The 19594-nt window shown below is 39.9% G+C and overlaps 1 protein-coding gene across 3 annotated transcripts in view; it reads right to left on the reverse strand.

Annotated features, from left to right (window-relative positions):
* Positions 1-19594, reverse strand: part of LOC134567661 (nck-associated protein 5-like) — a 92467-nt gene that overhangs the window by 23911 nt on the left and 48962 nt on the right. For 2 of the 3 annotated variants that reach the window (XM_063426047.1, XM_063426049.1), the window contains one exon: positions 8156-8217. In XM_063426047.1, coding sequence (XP_063282117.1) covers positions 8156-8162 — 7 coding nt within the window. In that variant the 5' untranslated portion in view covers positions 8163-8217. Of the gene's footprint in view, positions 1-8155; positions 8218-14112; positions 14200-19594 lie in introns of those variants that run through there. The other variant, XM_063426048.1, reaches the window with a different exon arrangement.

Consider the following 19594-nt stretch of genomic DNA (forward strand, 5'->3'; position numbering starts at 1 on the left):
GGGGGTTATCCCAGTCCCTACTGGACAAGAGCACGTTGAAGTGAATTGATGGCACATTACCTACTACAAACACAGAAAGCGGTTTGTACCAACAAGGTGGCGTCCACACTCCCCTCTAAGTCCCTATAGCTGGGTAGGGAGCGCTCTGCTTCTATTGTGCACTTTTTAAAGCGACTGGATGAGCACTTCACTGGCAGTTCGCCTAGCCCCAATGCCGCACAACCTTCCGACAAACAAACGGAAAAGCGGGGGCTGAGAGATGACAGGGTCTACCTCAGTCCTTCCTTTGGATGCAGCACAAGTTTCTGATGTCTGCCCTCCCAGACCGAGAACCGCAAGGGGCAAGATCCCTCGGCATTGACCTCACAGACAGAAGTCCTGCTGTAAATTGCGGCATTATACTGCCATGACCATCTGCTACACTCAACCAGGGGAGGACTGGGACTGAGTCGGTGACTCGAAGAAGCCGGCCAGCAAACCAGTATGGGGATGGGGGAGTGCCTTGCATCGTTCCCGTCCTACTGCAACTCACATCATTCCTAACAAATACAGCGTGTTTATTCCTGCACTGGGCATCGGCTAATCTGTCGCATGTTGTTGGTGGCTGCCCTCCAAATGCTCATCTTAGAAGTTTACTTCATATCTTGCCAGCTCCACCGAGACTTTTTCTATTAAGCTGTGTACCATACACATGAGGTTTTTCTTGTCTTTGTCCTTTTCTTAGACATAACTGTCTAGCTTAAATCTAGCCTGTTTCTATTTCCTAAAAATGTGCTGTTTCTGCAAATGTCATACCAATGTTTTTCTGTGTTTCACACTATGACAGCTTACTAATGTTGTTGTGACATTGTGAGCACAACAAAAATATAAAAATTATTAAAAAACAAAAAACAAAAACGGTATGACATACAAACTGGTGCAATACATGAGAGAGATGGAAATTGCTGTTGAACACACAACACACAATTCCAAACCATGCTGTGGTCCTTAAGTGAAGTTGAATTAATGCTTTCCAATGGGGTTTTCACTGATGCTGGATGTCCTTATGCAGAGCTTCCGGAAGTGCCTCTAGTGGCTGTCTTAGTACTGCAATGTAAGCAAAGTTTTACATTGCAGGACGAAGGGCAATAAAGATACAGCACCCAGACCACTTCAATGAGCTGAAGTGATCTGGGTGTCAATAGTGTCCCTTTGAAGGGGTTAAGTAAATATATATTTATTATTCTGAAAGCTAGTGTTCTTTTGTTAAAAACAAAAACACAAATGTTTGAGTTTGAATTACAGTAAGATACAAAATAATATACACAGAGACGCATACTGGATTAATATACTAAAAACCCTACAACCAAGGGGACTCAATTTAGACATCGATTTATGGTGTTTTTTGGATTAGAATCAGTCTATTGTGCTTATACATTGTTTGCTTGTTTTAATTTCACCTTTTTATTTTATGGTGTGGGGAATTATTTGTATCGAATTTCTATTTCCAAATATCTATTGTAATTTCACTTTTTTCCCAATCCTTTTTTGTCTATGTAAAAGTGTAAAAAGTTCCTTCTTGCAAATATATATATATCAAAAAGAACACAAAAAAAGAAAGAAACAACAAACCAATATATAATTTGTAGTTTTAGATATTATGGTTATAGGTAAAACAAGTTCAACTTTATTGATACAGATAAAAATATTCATTTACATTATAACAAATTAAATGTCTGAAATACATGAAATATACTCTTTTAAACAATAAGATAATCGTTCTATGTATGGTTGCCTGTAGAAACTTTATTTAACATATTTTTGTATTTATAGAATTATATAAATAGATACACAATCAATAGAAAGGGAAAATGTGCAAGAATTCATATTTATAATATATATATATATATATATATATATATATTTTTTTTTTTTTTTTTTTAATATGTCTTCATTCACCCCTCCATGCTCACATTATGCACAACACATCGATTCTGAACTTTGATGGACCGATTGTGAAACACAAGAAATAAAGATCCACCGAAAAAACTTGTAAAAAATCTGTGGAACGCAAGTGGAACGCACAGCGGACGTTCGTAACGGAACGTGATGACGTCACACACCCGAAACCAGAAAGTGACCACATCTCAATTGCGAGCAGCTGAATTTCATCGGTGGAACCTATGAATGAACGTTATCTATTGATTGTGGGGTGTATTTAAGAGGGAGGTAGAGGGAATGTTTTTTTATTCATTGTTACACCTGCCACACTGCTGCAAGGTCCCTGAGGAAGTCCCTGAAGTGGGAAGAAACGCGTTGGACACATTGTGGGCAGTTTTATCCTTGATTTTATGCTGATTGATCCTTACCTATGTGTAAGTAATAAATGCTTTTTGTACTTTGCACAAGCCTTTCTACTTTTCATTTTGGATGCTTTTTTCTTATTTTTCCACATAAATGAGATTGAAAAATCATAATTTTGGAATCAGAGAAATACCTGAGAGCCACAAGGAATTTTGATACGCCCTGTTTTCACAGTTAAAGTGTGAGTGATCCATTTGGCACATATCACTATGATATATATATACCAAACAGAGTTGCACTGTTATCTTTTATTTCTCTATAGTTGGATTGACCCATATTTTGTTCTCATGTTTATATGGAAGATTTGAGGAGATCTTCGGGTTAAAATCTACAACTTAGAGGAAAGTTTTTTCATTCACTTATAACACTTGGTGTTATGTCACATTGGTGAAATTGTATTATCACAGAGCTATATAGTGAAAGAGTTTTGTATTTTGCTCTATATTTGTAATGTAAACACTGCATTTTCTCTGAAAAGACAGTGTTTACAGCAAAAAGCCTGAAGGTAATGATTCTACTCACCAGAACAAATTCAATAAGCTATAGTTGTTCTGGTGACTATAGTGTCCCTTTAACTCAAAATAGCCAAGTTGAATTGGGAAATGTATTCCAATGCAGTCATCTTGGTGTAAATTTTCCAAACACAATTCCCAAGTCAGCATTTAGCAAACAGCAAATAAATCCAACCATTTACAGTAACACAAAAACATATTGGCAACATTTTAAGTTTTTAGACAGAACACACTCCCACTGTTAGAACCACAGAAAAAAAGTGACATTATGAAACACGCTGATGCCTGGGGAGTTAATAATGTTAACCTCCGCAACTTGGAGATCATTGCAAGAAATTAGTAGTCATGGACGTAAAATTCAGTTTAGCTCAATCTAACAAAAAAAAAAAAACCCTGACACTGAACCAAGATGTGTTTAAACATGAACAACATACTAAAAGATATCAGCTGCCAAAAGCGTAATCATACTGCCTTAGGAGAGCAACACAGAGGAGCAATACACATATCACTGGAGGCTTCACAGGGTTTTTTTATTATTATGTTTACTAATCACCTATAAATGTGTGTGTAAAAACATGCTTTTTCAAGGTATAAAAATGAGATTTAAAGTAACACTTTAGTAACCAAAACAATTTTAGCTTAATGAAGCAGTTTTATGTATAAATTATGTTTCTGAAGTATCACTGCTCAATTCTCTGTCATTTAGGAGCTCAATTACTTTTGCTCATGTCCATGCACCCTAGTCACACCTTCCCTGACTGTGAATCACACAGCCTGCATTAAAGAAACACTATAGTCACCTAAACAACTTTAGCTTAACCCCTTAGCGCTGTTACGGCGTTCTATGCCGTCCCCATTATAATGGGCTTTAAAGCAGTTGCGGCGGCATAGAACGCTGTAATGACTTAAGCCCCCAGGAGGTCCGCGGTACTTACCTCCGCCACGATCCTCTTTGGGAGGACTGCCTAACAGCTCTCCCCTGGCAAATCAGGTGACCCGGGGCCATGTGATCGCTCTCAAAGAGCGATCACATGGCCACAATAGCTGGCTGTGGATCTGCCAGCAGGGGGACTGTCAAGAGTAGTGTAAAAAAATAAAATAATTAATAATGAAATGTGTTTATATATATCTCCAAATGATAAAAATACCGGCACTCCAAGGCTTTTTAATCCATAAATCTTCTTTATTCTTCGCTCCAATCAACATTTCAACTTCTCTACGAAGCTTTCATCAGGACATATTTATGTCCTGATGAAAGCTTTGTAGTTGAAACGTTGATCGGAGCTAAGAATAAAGAAGATTTATGGATTAAAAAGCCTTGGAGTGACAGTATTTCTTACATTTGTATATATATATGCGACCAGAGCACCAGGTACATCATATAATAGTTGGAGTGCAAGAGATATATAGATATATATATATATATATATATAAATAAATAAATCAAAAGAAATGAGAGCACTCACTGGTTTTGAAAAGCTGTGTATTCAGATGCTAGGCAAACAAATCAACGTTTCGACCGTCAAGCGGTCTTTATCAAGATCTTGATAAAGACCGCTTGACGGTCGAAACGTTGATTTGTTTGCCTAGCATCTGAATACACAGCTTTTCAAAACCAGTGAGTGCTCTCATTTCTTTTGATTTTTTTTATATATTTTGCACTGAGAGGCACCTTGGTCTGAATTTTTATATATATATATAGATAGATATACACATATATAGATAGATATATCATACATCTTATATACATGTAACTTAGTACGTAATGTATTTTAATATTAATATAATTACATATATTGGTATTAAAATACACTTAGAATGAAGTACATATATACACACGATTATATATATATATATATATATATATATATACACACACACACACACACACGTGTATAGTTACAATAATAAATAAAATATATATATATGAATATATGTAATTTCATTCTAACTGTATTTTGTTACTAAGTGGCTACATAAAAAGACTGGACATACCCACTTGCAATACCTTGGATTGTGCACTTTTGCAAATGGTATGCAATGGGGGTAATTCTCATTCCTGGGCTACCACACAGTCTCAAAGGTAACATTACTAATCTGGCAAATTTTAATGTGGAAATATATATATATATATATATTTTATTTATTTATTTATTATTGCCATTTATATAGCGCCAACAGATTCCGTAGCGCTTTACAATATTATGAGAGGGGGATTTAACTATAAATAGGACAGTTACAAATAAACTTACAGGAACAATAGGTTGAAGAGGACCCTGCTCAAACGAGCTTACATTCTATAGACCCTGTAACTTTCCAAAACACCGTCAAATATGTTGTACTTGTGAGACTTTGCTGAACACAAATATGTGCTTTTTATAGCAGTAAAAGCTAACCATATTATTACATTTACAGCTAAAATGTCAGGCGGAACTACAAATTTGTTTAAAAATCTTTATTTTTATTTTATTCATAATAAATTATGTTTCATATATGGATAGTTCATGAGTAATTAAAGCCCGGTTTCTCCTGAGAAAAAATGATATATAATAAGTGTTGGTGGTGCCGACACCGACGGACCCACGCACATGCACGGCCTGTTGATAACCCGACTCAGGTATGGTTCCACACCACCTTGCTTACACACCTCCCTGGAGCATCATGAAGGCCCAAAAAGACAGGGGTACGACACTATGTGAGCCGTAAGACGCACACCTATACTGTCTGGTGTAAATAGCAATTACTACTATGCATACCCTCCAGTACTCAACTAACTCGGGATCTGTACACGCAAAAATAAGCAATGCTTTGTGACTGAAGGTTTACTACTGCTTCTGTGTACTCCAAACGAATGTCCAACTTCCCTCCCTTTATCCCCTTCTGTAAACCCTTCTTTTACCTGACAAATTGAAAAATTGGAAAAAGTGAATAAATAAAGATAAAAAAAAAAAAAAAGTGTTGGTGCACTTAATATGAAAGAGGTGAATTACGGTTGCACAGACAACTAGTGCAGTTTTTGTTTACATTTTGTTTTGATCAGAACGTGTACTATGGACTCCGTCCTGTGTATACCTGTGCCATTGTTTGCATCTGTATATGTGTCAGAGTGGGTATCAGCATTTGTGTCTGAATGCAGAGATATATACACAGCCAAATACAAACACACATCCAGATACAAATGTCAACACTACACACAAATACACCCGTACACTCAAAGGCAAACAATACACACTAGTAAACCATTGTTTTCAAATAGCAGATGTACACAAAAACACAACATTACACACAATACTGCTTAATGCTACATACAGCCCATTGCCAAAATATACATGGGCAAATGTTAGATCTGGCAAAGCATTGTTGAGTTGTAGGACAGAGGGGGATATTCCTTTTGCCCATTAATGCAATTGGGGGGGCCCAAAAAACCCCAAACAATTCTTGCACCAGTGCTCTCGCTACTTTAGTTCACCAATGGCTCTAGTGGCCGTCTAAATGATTGCCACTGGAGGTGTTCCTAGGCAGTAATGTAAATACTGACTTTTTCTAAACAGGCAGTATTATTATTATTTTATTATTTATATAGCGCCAGCAAATTCCATAGCGTTGTACAATGGGTTTACATTAAAAAGCCTGCATGAACAGGCTGTAGACACCATAACAACTACATTAAAAATTGTAGTGACTCTAATGTCCCTTTATTCTCACACAGGAGGCTCCTGTAAAGTCTAGCAAGCTATTAACAGAGCAGGAGACAAGACATTATAAATTACACAGATTGTGCAATAAATGGTGTTTAAAGGGACACTATAGTCACCTAGACCACTTCAGCTCAATAAAGTGGTCTGGGTGCCAGGTCCCTCAGGTTTTAACCGTTCAGATGCAAAAAATTTTTACATTGCAGGGTTAAGCCAGCCTCTAGTGGCTGTCTTCCGGACAGCCACTAGCGTCGCATCTGCGACGCTGGAGGCATATTATGCCACCATCACGCAGTGCGTCCACAGGAAAACATTGAAAAATGCTTTCCTATTGACAGCTTGAATGCGCGCACGGCACTTGCCACGCATGCGACTCCGCTGACGTCGGCGGGGGAGGAGAGGAACCTGGCGCTGGAAAAAGCCAAGCTGCTATAAGGGTTTTAACCCTTTCAGCAACACGGGACGGGGCACCCTCAGGACACTATAGTGTCAGGAAAATCGCTTTGTTTTCCCTGACACTATAGTGATCCTTTAAACCTCTCTTTAAAGTAAGTGTTTAGGACAGGTGTGCAAGTCACATACAGGGAAATATGATTACGGCTGCATAAACAAAGTGATTTAACACCTAAATAGCAGAGAAATGAGCAGTAAGATTTGGAGTATGGATCATACCCCTACAAACTGCTTCATTAAGCGAAAGTTGTTTTAGGGACTATAGTGTCCCTTTAATGAAACAGAACTGGATGTCACCAACTTGGCTCCCAATCAACCCTTCATCATAAAAGTTGCCTTTAAACACATATTTAGTGGAAGAGGAGATCCAAAACAGGTTTTTGGTTGTCCTCCTGATTTGCATTGTGTGCCCTGGCTGTGCCTGGATGGATATTGACTGTTATGTTGCTTGCTAACTCTTTTACAGGGCATCACATCAAAAAATCCCCTATAACTTGTATTAACCTTTTTTATTTTTTTATACAATGCTGGAATTTCCAGAGAAGATTTAAAAAGTTACCAAAACATAAGCCATCAAAAGCTCAATATTTGGGTCCGAATATAGCAAAGTTATCAGGAAATCAGATAATTTAGAACCTGATGCACCATTAAAGTTTAACCAATAGAGGGTTTTATTTTTTTTTTTTATAATTACCATATTCTAGACCTCCTAGACATTTTGTCAATATAAAATGTACTGTTTATTTAGAACTGCCAGCACTATACAGTCTTCAAGGTAATTGAGTCAAGGTCCATTTTAGAATAGGATCCAAAGGAAAAAAAAAAGGGGGGGGGGGGGGCTAAAAAGTGGTGTGATTGTATTGACAGTCATTATTGCTTACATAGTTAAATGTCTATTATGTTTCCATTTGACAGCAAAAGGCTATTTGCTTCACTTTGGTGACAACAGATAGACTAGACATCCCCCATCTGGATTTTCAGAAGGATTTAGAGTAGGTCATTCCCAGAATGCCCAGTTTCCCGATTGTATATGATTATAAGAAGCCTTTATCCGAGGTCTCAGGAAAAAACTAAACAAAACAAACAAAAAAAATAAAAAAACAGTTTACCACACTGTGCTCATACAAAAACAAAACAACGACTTTCCCTTACCTAACATGCGATCTCATACCAGAGAACTGGATGTGCACAGAACGTTCCACGTGTCATCAAACCTGCAGAAAGAGATCAATTATTTCAATAAAGAAATATCAAAAGGCTGAACACATATAGAACAAACAGATAAATGTATATTGAGATTTACAAAAACTACATTATCTTAATAGAGGGATACATTCCAATTGCCCAATGTTAGCGGCACTTCATCTGCAAGGGAGGAATTCAGGATCACGAGTCCCATGAGCCTTCAAATCACATCTGTTAGGAAATTCTGTCTGACCTCCTTAATGATCCATGTTCTTTAAGCTGTGTTTTCATGCTATACAGCATTACAGATCTAGGACACCATGCCATTCAGTAGAATAGGATAACCAGCATCGGAATGCTTACTGCTATAGAATAGCACTGGGCGACATATAGTCATATGAAGCTTGCTTTTACTTCTCAAACCACAGACATATCAGTTTCTATACAGTCTGTGACAAAGTGTAGGATGATCAGCTTTTTACAGAAACTAAATGGTCATCTTTAACTTGCATACTGGTGAGAAAGATTGCTGAAAAAGTCAAGATGTAAACACTATCCACGTTACTTAAATTTTAAATTGACTTTAAATTCCTGACTTGTGTTTTTGAGGTTTTTCCTTCATGACAAGTGAATTGACAATTTTAGGCCAAAATGATGCTGTTGAAAATAAAATAGCCAATTAAAAGAATTAAATTTTTTTTTTTTTTACACTGGCTCAAAACTGGAGTTCCTTGGTCAATTCTTTAACATTTCTTTACTAGTGAACAGATTGGAATGGTGAAACGATCTGATGAAGGTCACCACAAAATAGGACAAAATGCTAATTTTCATGCATGGAATGCAGCCAATATAGGCAGTGTCAGGTGCTAAATGCAACACCCCTGTTAATGGAGGAGGGGTGCAGTATTCACCTCAACAATGCTTACTAGTGACCAGAGATTTCACTTAGAAATAAAAGGCAATAAATAAAGCATGATACAAATATGTTCCTTTTTGCAATCTAGGCTTCAGACTTTAAAATAAACAGACATGTTTTGGGGGGTGGCATGATTTTATAATCTTAAATACTAGTGAATTTCCAACATAAAAAAGCATCCCTTGGCTCCTCACTACTCAATAAGGGACCACTCTTTGTTTTCAATGTTTTATGCAAGTAAATAAATCTACACTGCTGTGTACCACCCTTGCCTTCTTTCAACTAAATTCTAGGCAGGGCATTGTGCAAGGGAATTTATTAGCTTAACATTGAATTCACCATGAAAATGTAAACGTTTGACCGAAAAGTTTGATATTTTACCCAAATTTTTTTCTCTTTTTTAATTTAGCTTGCTACAGTTTAGTGTACAATATAAAATCTTTAGTCTTAAAAGAAAGGCCTGCACAGATTTGTAAATTTTTTGTGCTAAATCAAAATTGATTCTGCAGATTTGAAATAGAAAAATAGGACATCAGACATGATCAGGGCCGGCGCGTCCATAATGCGGCACAGGCCGCCAGAGCAGGGGGCATAAAAATCTGAATCGCCTGCCTCTGGCTAGGGACTGATTTTTCACATTACCTCTCTCTCCTGCAGCCAGCCAGCTAGAACTGAGCAGCCATGGAAGTCGGCCGGCCTTTCCTGGTGATGTCAGGAGGAGGGGACGTGACTTCCACGACTCTTCTCCTAGGACCGTTGGGGAGTCTGGGAGAAGAGCAGAGGAAGTCACACCCCCTTCTCCTGATATCAGGAGAGGCCGGCTACCCTGGTTGCTCTGTGTTGGCTGTAGGCTTCTGCTCCAGGCTCATGTAAGACTCGGGGTGGGGTAATTTTTTTTTTGTTAGCCCATGCCCCCCTCTTCTATAGCCCCTATGTACCCTCTCAAGCCCCTGTGCCCACTTTTACAGCCACTGCCTACCTCTTCCATAGTCCCTGCCCACCCCTTCTATTGCCGCTGTGTCCTTGCCCACCCCTTCTATAGCTCCTGTGCCCCCCACCACAGCCCATGTCCCCTCCTTTACAAACCTACCCCTTCTATAGCCCCTGCCACCCTCTACAGCCCCGGTGTTCCTCCCCTCTACAGATCCTGTGTGTCATTGTCCCCCACAGACCTTGTCCCCCCTTGTACATACCCATACCCTATCCCCCACCACAGCCCCTGAATCCCTTCTAGAGCCCCTTGTCCCCATCTACAGCCCCTTTCCACCACAAATTAGGTGGTCTCATCCCCTGTGGGTTTTTTTGGGGGGGAGAGGGTGGAGGAGGGGAGCAAAATACTACTTTGCCTGTGTAGCTAAACATCTTTGCACCGGCCCTGGACATGATGTAAACATTCATATAGGGAATACGGAGATAAATTTGTTCTTTCGCCAGATGGCATACTACTAAATCTGGGAAAGGAGGATTACACACACACACAAAAAAAATAATGCATATCTGAAACAGGCTGTAATGCGAACAGACTATATTGTAGTCCAAACCGTTATGTGCCATTGAATATAGAATGGACAACTTCATGCTTACCCCTGATAAAGAATTTTAATTACGTAGTTGCTACTGTTTGATTTGAAGACAAATGTGATGAAAGTGCAGTGGAAATACATCACTGAAGTGAATTGGAAAAAAGAAAAAAAGATAGCAACATACTGGCAAACGCTGCAATGCAGACAACCCCAATATCAGAGACAAGGTCCTAGCCCTGCATCCCATGCAAGGATACACAAGAGGCCAGCTAGAGGGAATTGTTGCTGTGTACATCGGGGTAATGTAGCGTGCCGGTGACATGAGGACATTCTAAAAGGAACGAGAAAGCCTTGTTATCTGACCTGAAAACTGCACGCAACAAAGGACATCACCGGCGGCCTGGACAAAGTAATTACCAACTCACTGCATAGTCAAGTGCCAAGTGTTACAGACCTTCAGAAAGATAACCAGATAATGAAACCATCCAGATGAAGTTTTGGGAGCATTATTCTAGTGACCTTAAGACAGAGATAAGAGGCTCTAACAAAGGTTATGGAGTATTACATTCTTCAGAGCTCTGTTTAGCACCTGCTTTTAAGTCTTTTCTCTGTTAAATGTACAACCAAAGCTGAATGCACTAAGAAGGGGGATAATCTACTGCATGGTAGTTGGCACTTATTTGTAAATTGACACAGCAACGATCAAACTGAAGGGAAGTCTTGGATCTGATGGTGAATGGTATGGGGCAGAATGTAATGCAGTTTCCAGATGTTGGACAATGAGATCATAGACCATACAAAAATACCTCCAGAAGACAACCGAGTGCACAACCAAAACAGTAAATCTGAACATCTGCAAGTACAAAAACACTTGGCAGGTCACACAAAAAAAAAACCAAAAAAAAATTGCAACTGCTCTTAGTGCTAGAAAACATTGAAATATAGTCAGTGTTAACATTCTGATTGGCAAACATTGCCTGTAGTATTTAGCCACCCTTCACCACTATTCACTGCTTAACAAATAAACCATAGAATACTAAAAACAAACGCCACTGTGTAATGTCATTTTGGTTTTGTGGAATGCAAACAGTCGATTGCAGAGCTGTAGGTCTATGCAAATTAGCAGAATACGGACCAAATTTGCTGGTTAAAAAAAAAAAAAAAAAAAGTTCTTCCTTTAAACGGATGTTAGCCAGGCTTAACTACCACATTGTAAGTCATGTGCCAAAACCACCTACAACCGTAGGCCTTCCCGTGTCGCCATTAAGCCTCTGGTGCTCATGTGAGACCACCAGTTGTTTGGCCATCACAATGTATTACTTATCAATGAAAACATTTTCCCAATACATTTTGTGTGAGTAACTTTTCATCATGGCTACTGGGGAAAAAACAAGACCTCTTTACTTTAAAGATTTAGTCAAAGCATAACGATAGATTATGAGCTGCGTATGTTTCTCTGTAACAAATTAATGACAGGCTGATTTATTTAATTTTTTTTTTTACTAAACTTCATATTTTAAAATGTTGAGTTTCCAGATTAAAGTTTACATAAATACAGAATACATAAAAAAAAAAAAAAAAAAATATTAAAAAAAAAAGCAGCACTTCCAAAAGCTTTGGGGGGGGGGGGGGGGGGCGACTTAAACACTCAATATATATTACACACTTTGCTTCAGTGAATTATTTTGCATCAGTGCAACTACATTATGATTAAATACAGCAAAGTCATTGGTGTGCTGAAACCCAGTCAGTGTTGTAAGATGGGATAGCTACATTATAACTTGCACTGCAATTTAATACACTGCCACATTAACTCCATTATTGCTGGAATAAACAACCACTAGATTGCCAAGGCACTTAAACAGGAAAACACTGTCATAGATTTGCAATGCATTGCAACAGATGTGCCGCTCAAAGCCATAATTAACCTTTACCCAATAGCTATGCCTCTGGAAAATCATGTACACTGTAAAATTAACTCTTTCCCCACTGGATGAAAGATGTTTGGGTGCAGAGCATGATGAGGCCAGTCAGCACCATTGAGAAGTCCGAGCACTACAAACAATCTAGCACATTCTTAATTACAGTAACTTTTTTGATAACTGACAAAAACACCACTTATATCCACTCTAATAGAAATTGCATATATAGAACAGCACAAGACAGAAAAACCCATAGAAGAAAAAAAATAAAAGGTTAAAAAATATCTGCAGTTCTAGACTGCATTTAAAAATCAGCCACAGTATAGAAATGGAGCCATGGTCTTCCAAAAAGACAGGGCACATTTTGACCTTGTGCAGCATCTTTTGTAACTGAGCCAGCAACTAGAATGAGCACCTGACCTCAGTTGCCAGGCTGCACCAGACTCTATCCTGCTGCACCGTAACCATACAAGATCAGAGAGAGGAGACCGCAATCGCTAGAGAGCCTATAAGCCACACACTGGTTCTAAAACCCAAAATGTATCTTGTTCTAGATCCTTAATATGTACATTCTAACAGAAAAAAATAATAATGACATTTTAGTTGGCTAAAGTCCAGATATAGCAGTAAACAAATGATACTTAAACAGAAAACCACTTTATTTTCATGGATACATTATTCACAGAAACATAAATATAGTTAAAGATATAGAATAATTAGTTGCATGTTAGCAGCAGTTTGCACAGTATAAAGGATTTTGTAAAAGCAACATGACTAATTCTAGCTATGTGACATGTACATTTACCAGTAATTGGATGTTACAAAAAAAAAAAAAAAAAGTGGAATCATTAATGAACTTATCATATTCAGTAATGATATAGTGAAGTCTGTATTGTGCTTTTAAACTGGTCTTATTTAAACTTTGATGAAGCAAAAAAGAAAAGAAAAAGGGAGTACTCATAAAACTGAACATCTAAAACCCAAAATGGCACAATACAGTAATTACATTAAATTAACAAACTGGCATTGAAAAAAAAGCAATGTGATCAATTATCAGGTTTAGGACTACACGAAAATTGGTAGACTTCATTAGGACAGATTGCCCTGACTGCAATAGGAAATGCAGCAGCCACTTCCTACACCCTTTACATATGTTTTTTGTTTAAAACAAAAGTCAGTCTAGTATCAGTGACATTGAAGTGAGTGCACAATGCATTTATAGCACCAACATATTTTGCTGGGCTGTTCAATTGTTGGTGTACTTCCTCCAACTGCTGAATGAATGTAACTAGGACTAGCCTATCTCTAGGTAAACATACTCTACCTGAAATAAAAGGGCAGCTAGGACAATAAACCCACTGCAATCATTGGGAGGCAACTTCTATGTGAAGGTGGATGGAAGGGGTTTGGAAATGAGGCAGAGTGCAGTGATGATGGTAAGGGACACAGAATGCTGGGACAAGGACAGGCTGTATCCACAGACAGATCATACATGCAGACAGGGTGCAGGGTAATAAAGGAACCAGGGGCACAGGAAGGGTCTTTGTGCCGAGTCCAACTCACCGCTTCCCTTGCCTCTCTCCACTCACTCCATGGAGGCTCTGAGAGAGCCGGCCGCCTTGCTTATTGTGCTGCATTGTTAGCTAGCACAGGCGCAGCGGGGAAGGAGGGAGGGAGGGAGGGAGGGAGCTCGGTAAGGGGGGCGGGGGGGGAAGGAGGCTGAGTCCCTGCCAGGATCAGTGTGTGCTCTTCCCGGCCTGCAGTGCCTGTCCCCCTCTGCCTCCTGTGATGTGAAGTCAGGAATCACGTCACATACACACTGCAGCTAGAAATCCCCCCTGAGGGAGAATCCTTACCCTCACAGCAGCGAGAGAGAGAAAGAGCCGTCCCTTCTGTCAGATTAGGAGCAGGGGGGATGCAGGAGACAATTTTTGACCACTTTATACATATATATATATATATATATATATATATATATATATATATATATATATATATATATATATATATATATTTGACCACATATATATATATATATATATATTTGACCACTTATATATATATATATATATATATATTTGACCACATATATATATATATATATATATATATATATATATATATATATATATATATATATATATATATATACATATACATATACACATACACACACACACACACACACACACAGTATATGTTTTTACTCAGAGTGATATGGTTCTAGTTTCATAAAACAAATACTCCAAATACCAGCCAGAACACTGAAAGTACCATGAAAATAGATCAAATAACAAAAAAATCCCAACAACCTATAATAATACAAATAAAAACAACTATTTTGTCTGTTGGTCACATCATCCTTATAAAACACACACAAACATATATACACACACACCTTGACTGGTGAAGTTTTAGGATGGTGGTGTGCCAGACTCTTACTTCTCCCTATACAGTACAGAGGTACTCCTACAATAAGACAAGCTGAGCACAATCGAAAGAGATTATCGATATAGAGAGAGAGCTCTACACACACACACACACACACACTACACGTAACCATACCACAAAATGAGCAGAGGAAAAAGAAAAATCAATACACAGAGCTGAGCACAACACAAAGATGCATATACAAGACACAGAGCTGGGATGACTATAGAGATACCCATACAACAGGTAGAGCTGAGTAAAATACAGATAAACAACACAAAGTTGGGCACAAGGAGATAACCATTCCACACAACATGGATTACACCAGGGCTGCCATCAGAAATTTTGGGGCCCCTGACAAAGCACAAGGTCTGGGCCCCCCGACCCCTCCGTCCCGGGCCCGCCCATGCCCTACCTAGTCCGCTGACAATGATGCGGGACTGAATGTGGTGTGTATAGTGGAAGTGAATTAGAATGTGTGTAATGGATGTAGTTTTTGTGTATATTAAATACTGTTTGTGCAGTGAATGCAGAGTGTGTGTTTGTGTAGCGGATGCAGTGTGTATAGTGAACGCAGAGTGTGTTTGAGTAGTGGATGGAGTGTGTGTACAGTGATGTAGTGTGTGTTTGTGTAGTGGATGTAGTGTTTGTATGTACTAGATGAAATGTGTTTAGTGGATGCAGTGTCTGTAGTGGATGCAGTGTGTGTATTAGACGCAGTGTCTGTGTATAGTGAATGCAGAGTGTTTCAATTTGTGGTGGATGTAGTGTGTGTACTGTGAATACAGGATGTTTGTGTAGTGGATGCTGTGTGTACAGTTAATGCAGAGTGTGTGTCAGTATAGTGAATCCAGAGTGTGTTTGTGTGTAGTGAATGCAGAGAGTGTGTTAGTGTGTAGTGAATGCAGAGAGTGTGTTAGTGTAGTGAATGCAGAGAGTGTGTTAGTGTAGTGAATGCAGAGAGTGTGTTAGTGTAGTGAATGCAGAGAGTGTGTTAGTGTAGTGAATGCAGAGAGTGTGTTAGTGTAGTGAATGCAGAGTGTGTGTCAGTATAGTGGATGCAGTGAGTGGGTTAGTGTGTAGTGTATGCAGAGTGCATGTTGTATTAGTGAATGCAGTGTGTGTGTTGTATTAGTGTATGCAGTGTTGTGTTAGTGTATGTAGTATGTATGTTGTGTTAGTGTATGCAGTGTGTTGTATTAGTGTATGCAGAGTGTGTGTTGTATTAGTGTATGCAGAGTGTGTGTTGTGTCAGTGTATGCAGAGTGTGTGTTGTGTCAGTGTATGCAGTGTGTGTTGTGTTAGTGTATGAAGTGTGTGTTGTGTTAGTGTATGCAGTGTGTGTTGTGTCAGTGTATGCAGAGTGTGTTGTGTCAGTGTATGCAGAGTGTGTGTTGTGTCAGTGTATAGTGTGTGTGTGTGTTGTGTCAGTGTATGTAGTGTGTGTTGTGTCAGTGTGTGTGTGTGTGTGTGTTGTGTCAGTGTATGTAGTGTGTGTGTGTGTGCTGTGTCAGTGTATGTAGTGTGTGTGTGTGTGTTGTGTCAGTGTATGTAGTGTGTGTGTGTGTGTGTTGTGTCAGTGTATGTAGTGTGTGTGTGTGTGTTGTGTCAGTGTGTGTGTGTGTGTGTTGTGTCAGTGTGTGTGTGTGTGTGTTGTGTCAGTGTGTGTGTGTGTGTGTGTGTTGTGTCAGTGTATGTAGTGTGTGTGTGTGTGTTGTGTCAGTGTATGTAGTGTGTGTGTGTGTGTTGTGTCAGTGTATGTAGTGTGTGTGTGAGTTGTCAGTGTATGTAGTGTGTGTGTGTGAGTTGTGTCAGTGTATGTAGTGTGTGTGTGTTGTGTCAGTGTATGTGTGTAAATGTGCAATCTGGGGTGAGGGGGAGGGGGAGCATTTTAACATAATTTTTTTTTTTTAAATTTAATTAAATTGTTTCTCCCCCCTCCCTGCTTACCTGTGTATAGGGAGGGGGGAGATTCCATCCCTGGTGGTCCGGTGGCATGGTGGGGCCCCCTGGCTTCCCTGTTACCGCAGACGGGGGCCCAGGCAGCACACAGCCTCTTCTCTCCTCTAATAACTCTCGCGAGACCCGCGGAGCGTTGCCATGGCAACCGGGTCTCGCGAGAGTTATTAGCAGAAACGAGAAGAGAAGAGGCTGTGTGCTGCCTGGGCCCCCTCAGCGGTAACAGGGAGCCGGGGGCCCGCGGCTGCACACATAGATAGCGATATTCGCTATCTATGTGTGCAGGGAGGGAAAGTGGGGCCCAGGACTGCCAGAGCAGTCCGGGCCCCCCAGGGCCGCCGGGCCCGTGACAACCGTCATGGTTGTCACCCCCTGATGGCGGCCCTGGATTACACAGAGCTTTAATATAGAGATCTCCACACAGTACATGTTTCCTTATAATGCTCCAGCTGTCTATCTTCTTAAAGGACCACTCTAGGCACCCAGACGACTTCAGCTTAATGAAGTGGTCTGGGTGCTAGGTACCTCTAGGATTAACCCTTTTTTTTATAAACATAGCAGTTTCAGAGAAACTGCTATGTTTATAATGAGGGTTAATCCAACCTCCAAATCCTCTAGTGGCTGTCTCATTGACAGCCGCTAGAGGCGCTTGCGTGCTTCTCACTGTGAAAATCACAGTGAGAGCACGCAAGCGTCCATAGGAAAGCATTGTAAATGCTTTCCTATGCGACCGGCTGAATGCGAGCGCGGCTCCTGCCGCGCATGCGCATTCAGCCGATGACGTCACGATCAAGATGGAGAGGAGGAGGAAAGCTCCCCGCCCGGCGCTGGAAAAAGAGCCCGGCGGGAGGGGGTCCCTGAAGGTGGGGGCACCCTCAGGGTACTCTAGTGCCAGGAAAACGAGTATGTTTTCCTGGCACTAGAGTGGTCCTTTAACCCTCTCTTAGCTCTACCTTTTCTTCAGTAGAGCTATTGCTATGATTATTTTAGCTTTCTATTAAATATTGCTGCTGTTATGAAGCATGTCAGCTACTCCATTAGCTCTCAGCACACAGTTAAAGTAGTCAGAGACTCCTTACTACCTGAGCAGATGGCAATATAATTAATCTGTAGTGCTAATATGGAGTCAGCGAAAAGGTAGCTGACATGGGTAACAGAATTAACAGCCATTACAGATTAAACAAAGATTGAAATCTGATAAGTCATCAGAGTCACAGCCCTAGGCCTGCAGTTTAAAGCTTCACAACTTTTCAACTAGCCACAGTTCCAGTGATCCAGGACTCCGCTGTAGAGTGACTGAGCATCTTAAATAAGATGGTGATAATGTGCAGTAGGTGCAGGGGCGTACCTGGAGCATTTGGCACCTGGGGCGGATCCTATATTTGGCGTCAAAATGTAAAAAACACCCGCAATTTTTTTGAATGTATTTAGCACTGAGCAGTGTTTCTATATTTTTAATGTAAGCACGTTTTTGTATGGAGTATGTGTGAGAGAATGTACGGGTGTGTTTGCACATATTGGCATTTGAATGCAGGAGTGCATTTTTCTGTAGTGTGGTTTTTGAATATGGTGGTGTGTTTTTAAGTAGTATTGACATTTGAATGCAGGGTTGTATTTGTGTGTAGTGTAGGCGAAATGCTGAGATGTATGCACATATACACACGTAGATACACAGACACATAGAAACACAGCCATACACAGATACAGACAAATACTGACACACATACATATAAACAGACACACCGAAACAGACACACAAGGAGCTGCTGCTGTGCTCGCTCGGTGTCATTTCCAATATGGGTTCTTGCTTCTCTCTCCAGTGGGCACTGTAACCCCTGAATAGAGTGGTCAACAGCAGGGCATGGGCAGAGCACGACATCAGCGATGGATTCAGGTAAGTGGCTAAAGGGGTTTTAACACCTTCAGCCCCGTGGGAGGGGGGGGAGGACCTATTAACCTTATAGTGCCAGGAAAACAACTTGTTTTCCTGGCACTATAAGATCCCTTTAAAGAGATACTATGTGTGTCCCCATGTTTTTTGGCTTACCACCCTGCCCTCCAGAAAAAGAATCTTGGTGTTTCTAAACTACTTCTAGACTACAGACAAGTCTCCACTGATACAAACACACACACAAGATCGAGAAATCAATGATTCAGGTCCCGAGTGGGCAATGTACTATAGGAGACCGGGAAGTAGAGTATTTAATAAAATAATAAAATTATTGTTTTTGCACAAGTTAAATTTTAGTCTTCGATATGTTTGACTGTGACCCATGCTAGATCAATAACACGGTTACTTCATACTTCCAGTTTCATGTCAATATAAACATATGCACGTGTGTTTGTGTCCCTACTGCATGTTCTCGTACAAAAGGATGTCTAGTTCTTTCAAATGAGTAGGAATTATTGCTGGGTATTCTCCAACCCCCCCTTCCCCCTCCCCAATCATCAGATAACAGATACGCTGGATTTCTGCCTGCTCTCTAATAAGCAGATATCTAAATACAGAGCTTTTTGTTTGATATCTCTCCACACTTATTTAAGAAACCGCTATCTTCAAACAGTATCCAATCATGTTATTAAAAACCTTCTGCGCACAGTTCTCATCTTCTCTAGTGGGATCCTTGCTCCAGGGTAATTTCATGAGATCTGCTGT

The sequence above is a fragment of the Pelobates fuscus genome, chromosome 1 (genome assembly GCF_036172605.1).
Source record: "Pelobates fuscus isolate aPelFus1 chromosome 1, aPelFus1.pri, whole genome shotgun sequence".
Taxonomy (NCBI): domain Eukaryota; kingdom Metazoa; phylum Chordata; class Amphibia; order Anura; family Pelobatidae; genus Pelobates; species Pelobates fuscus.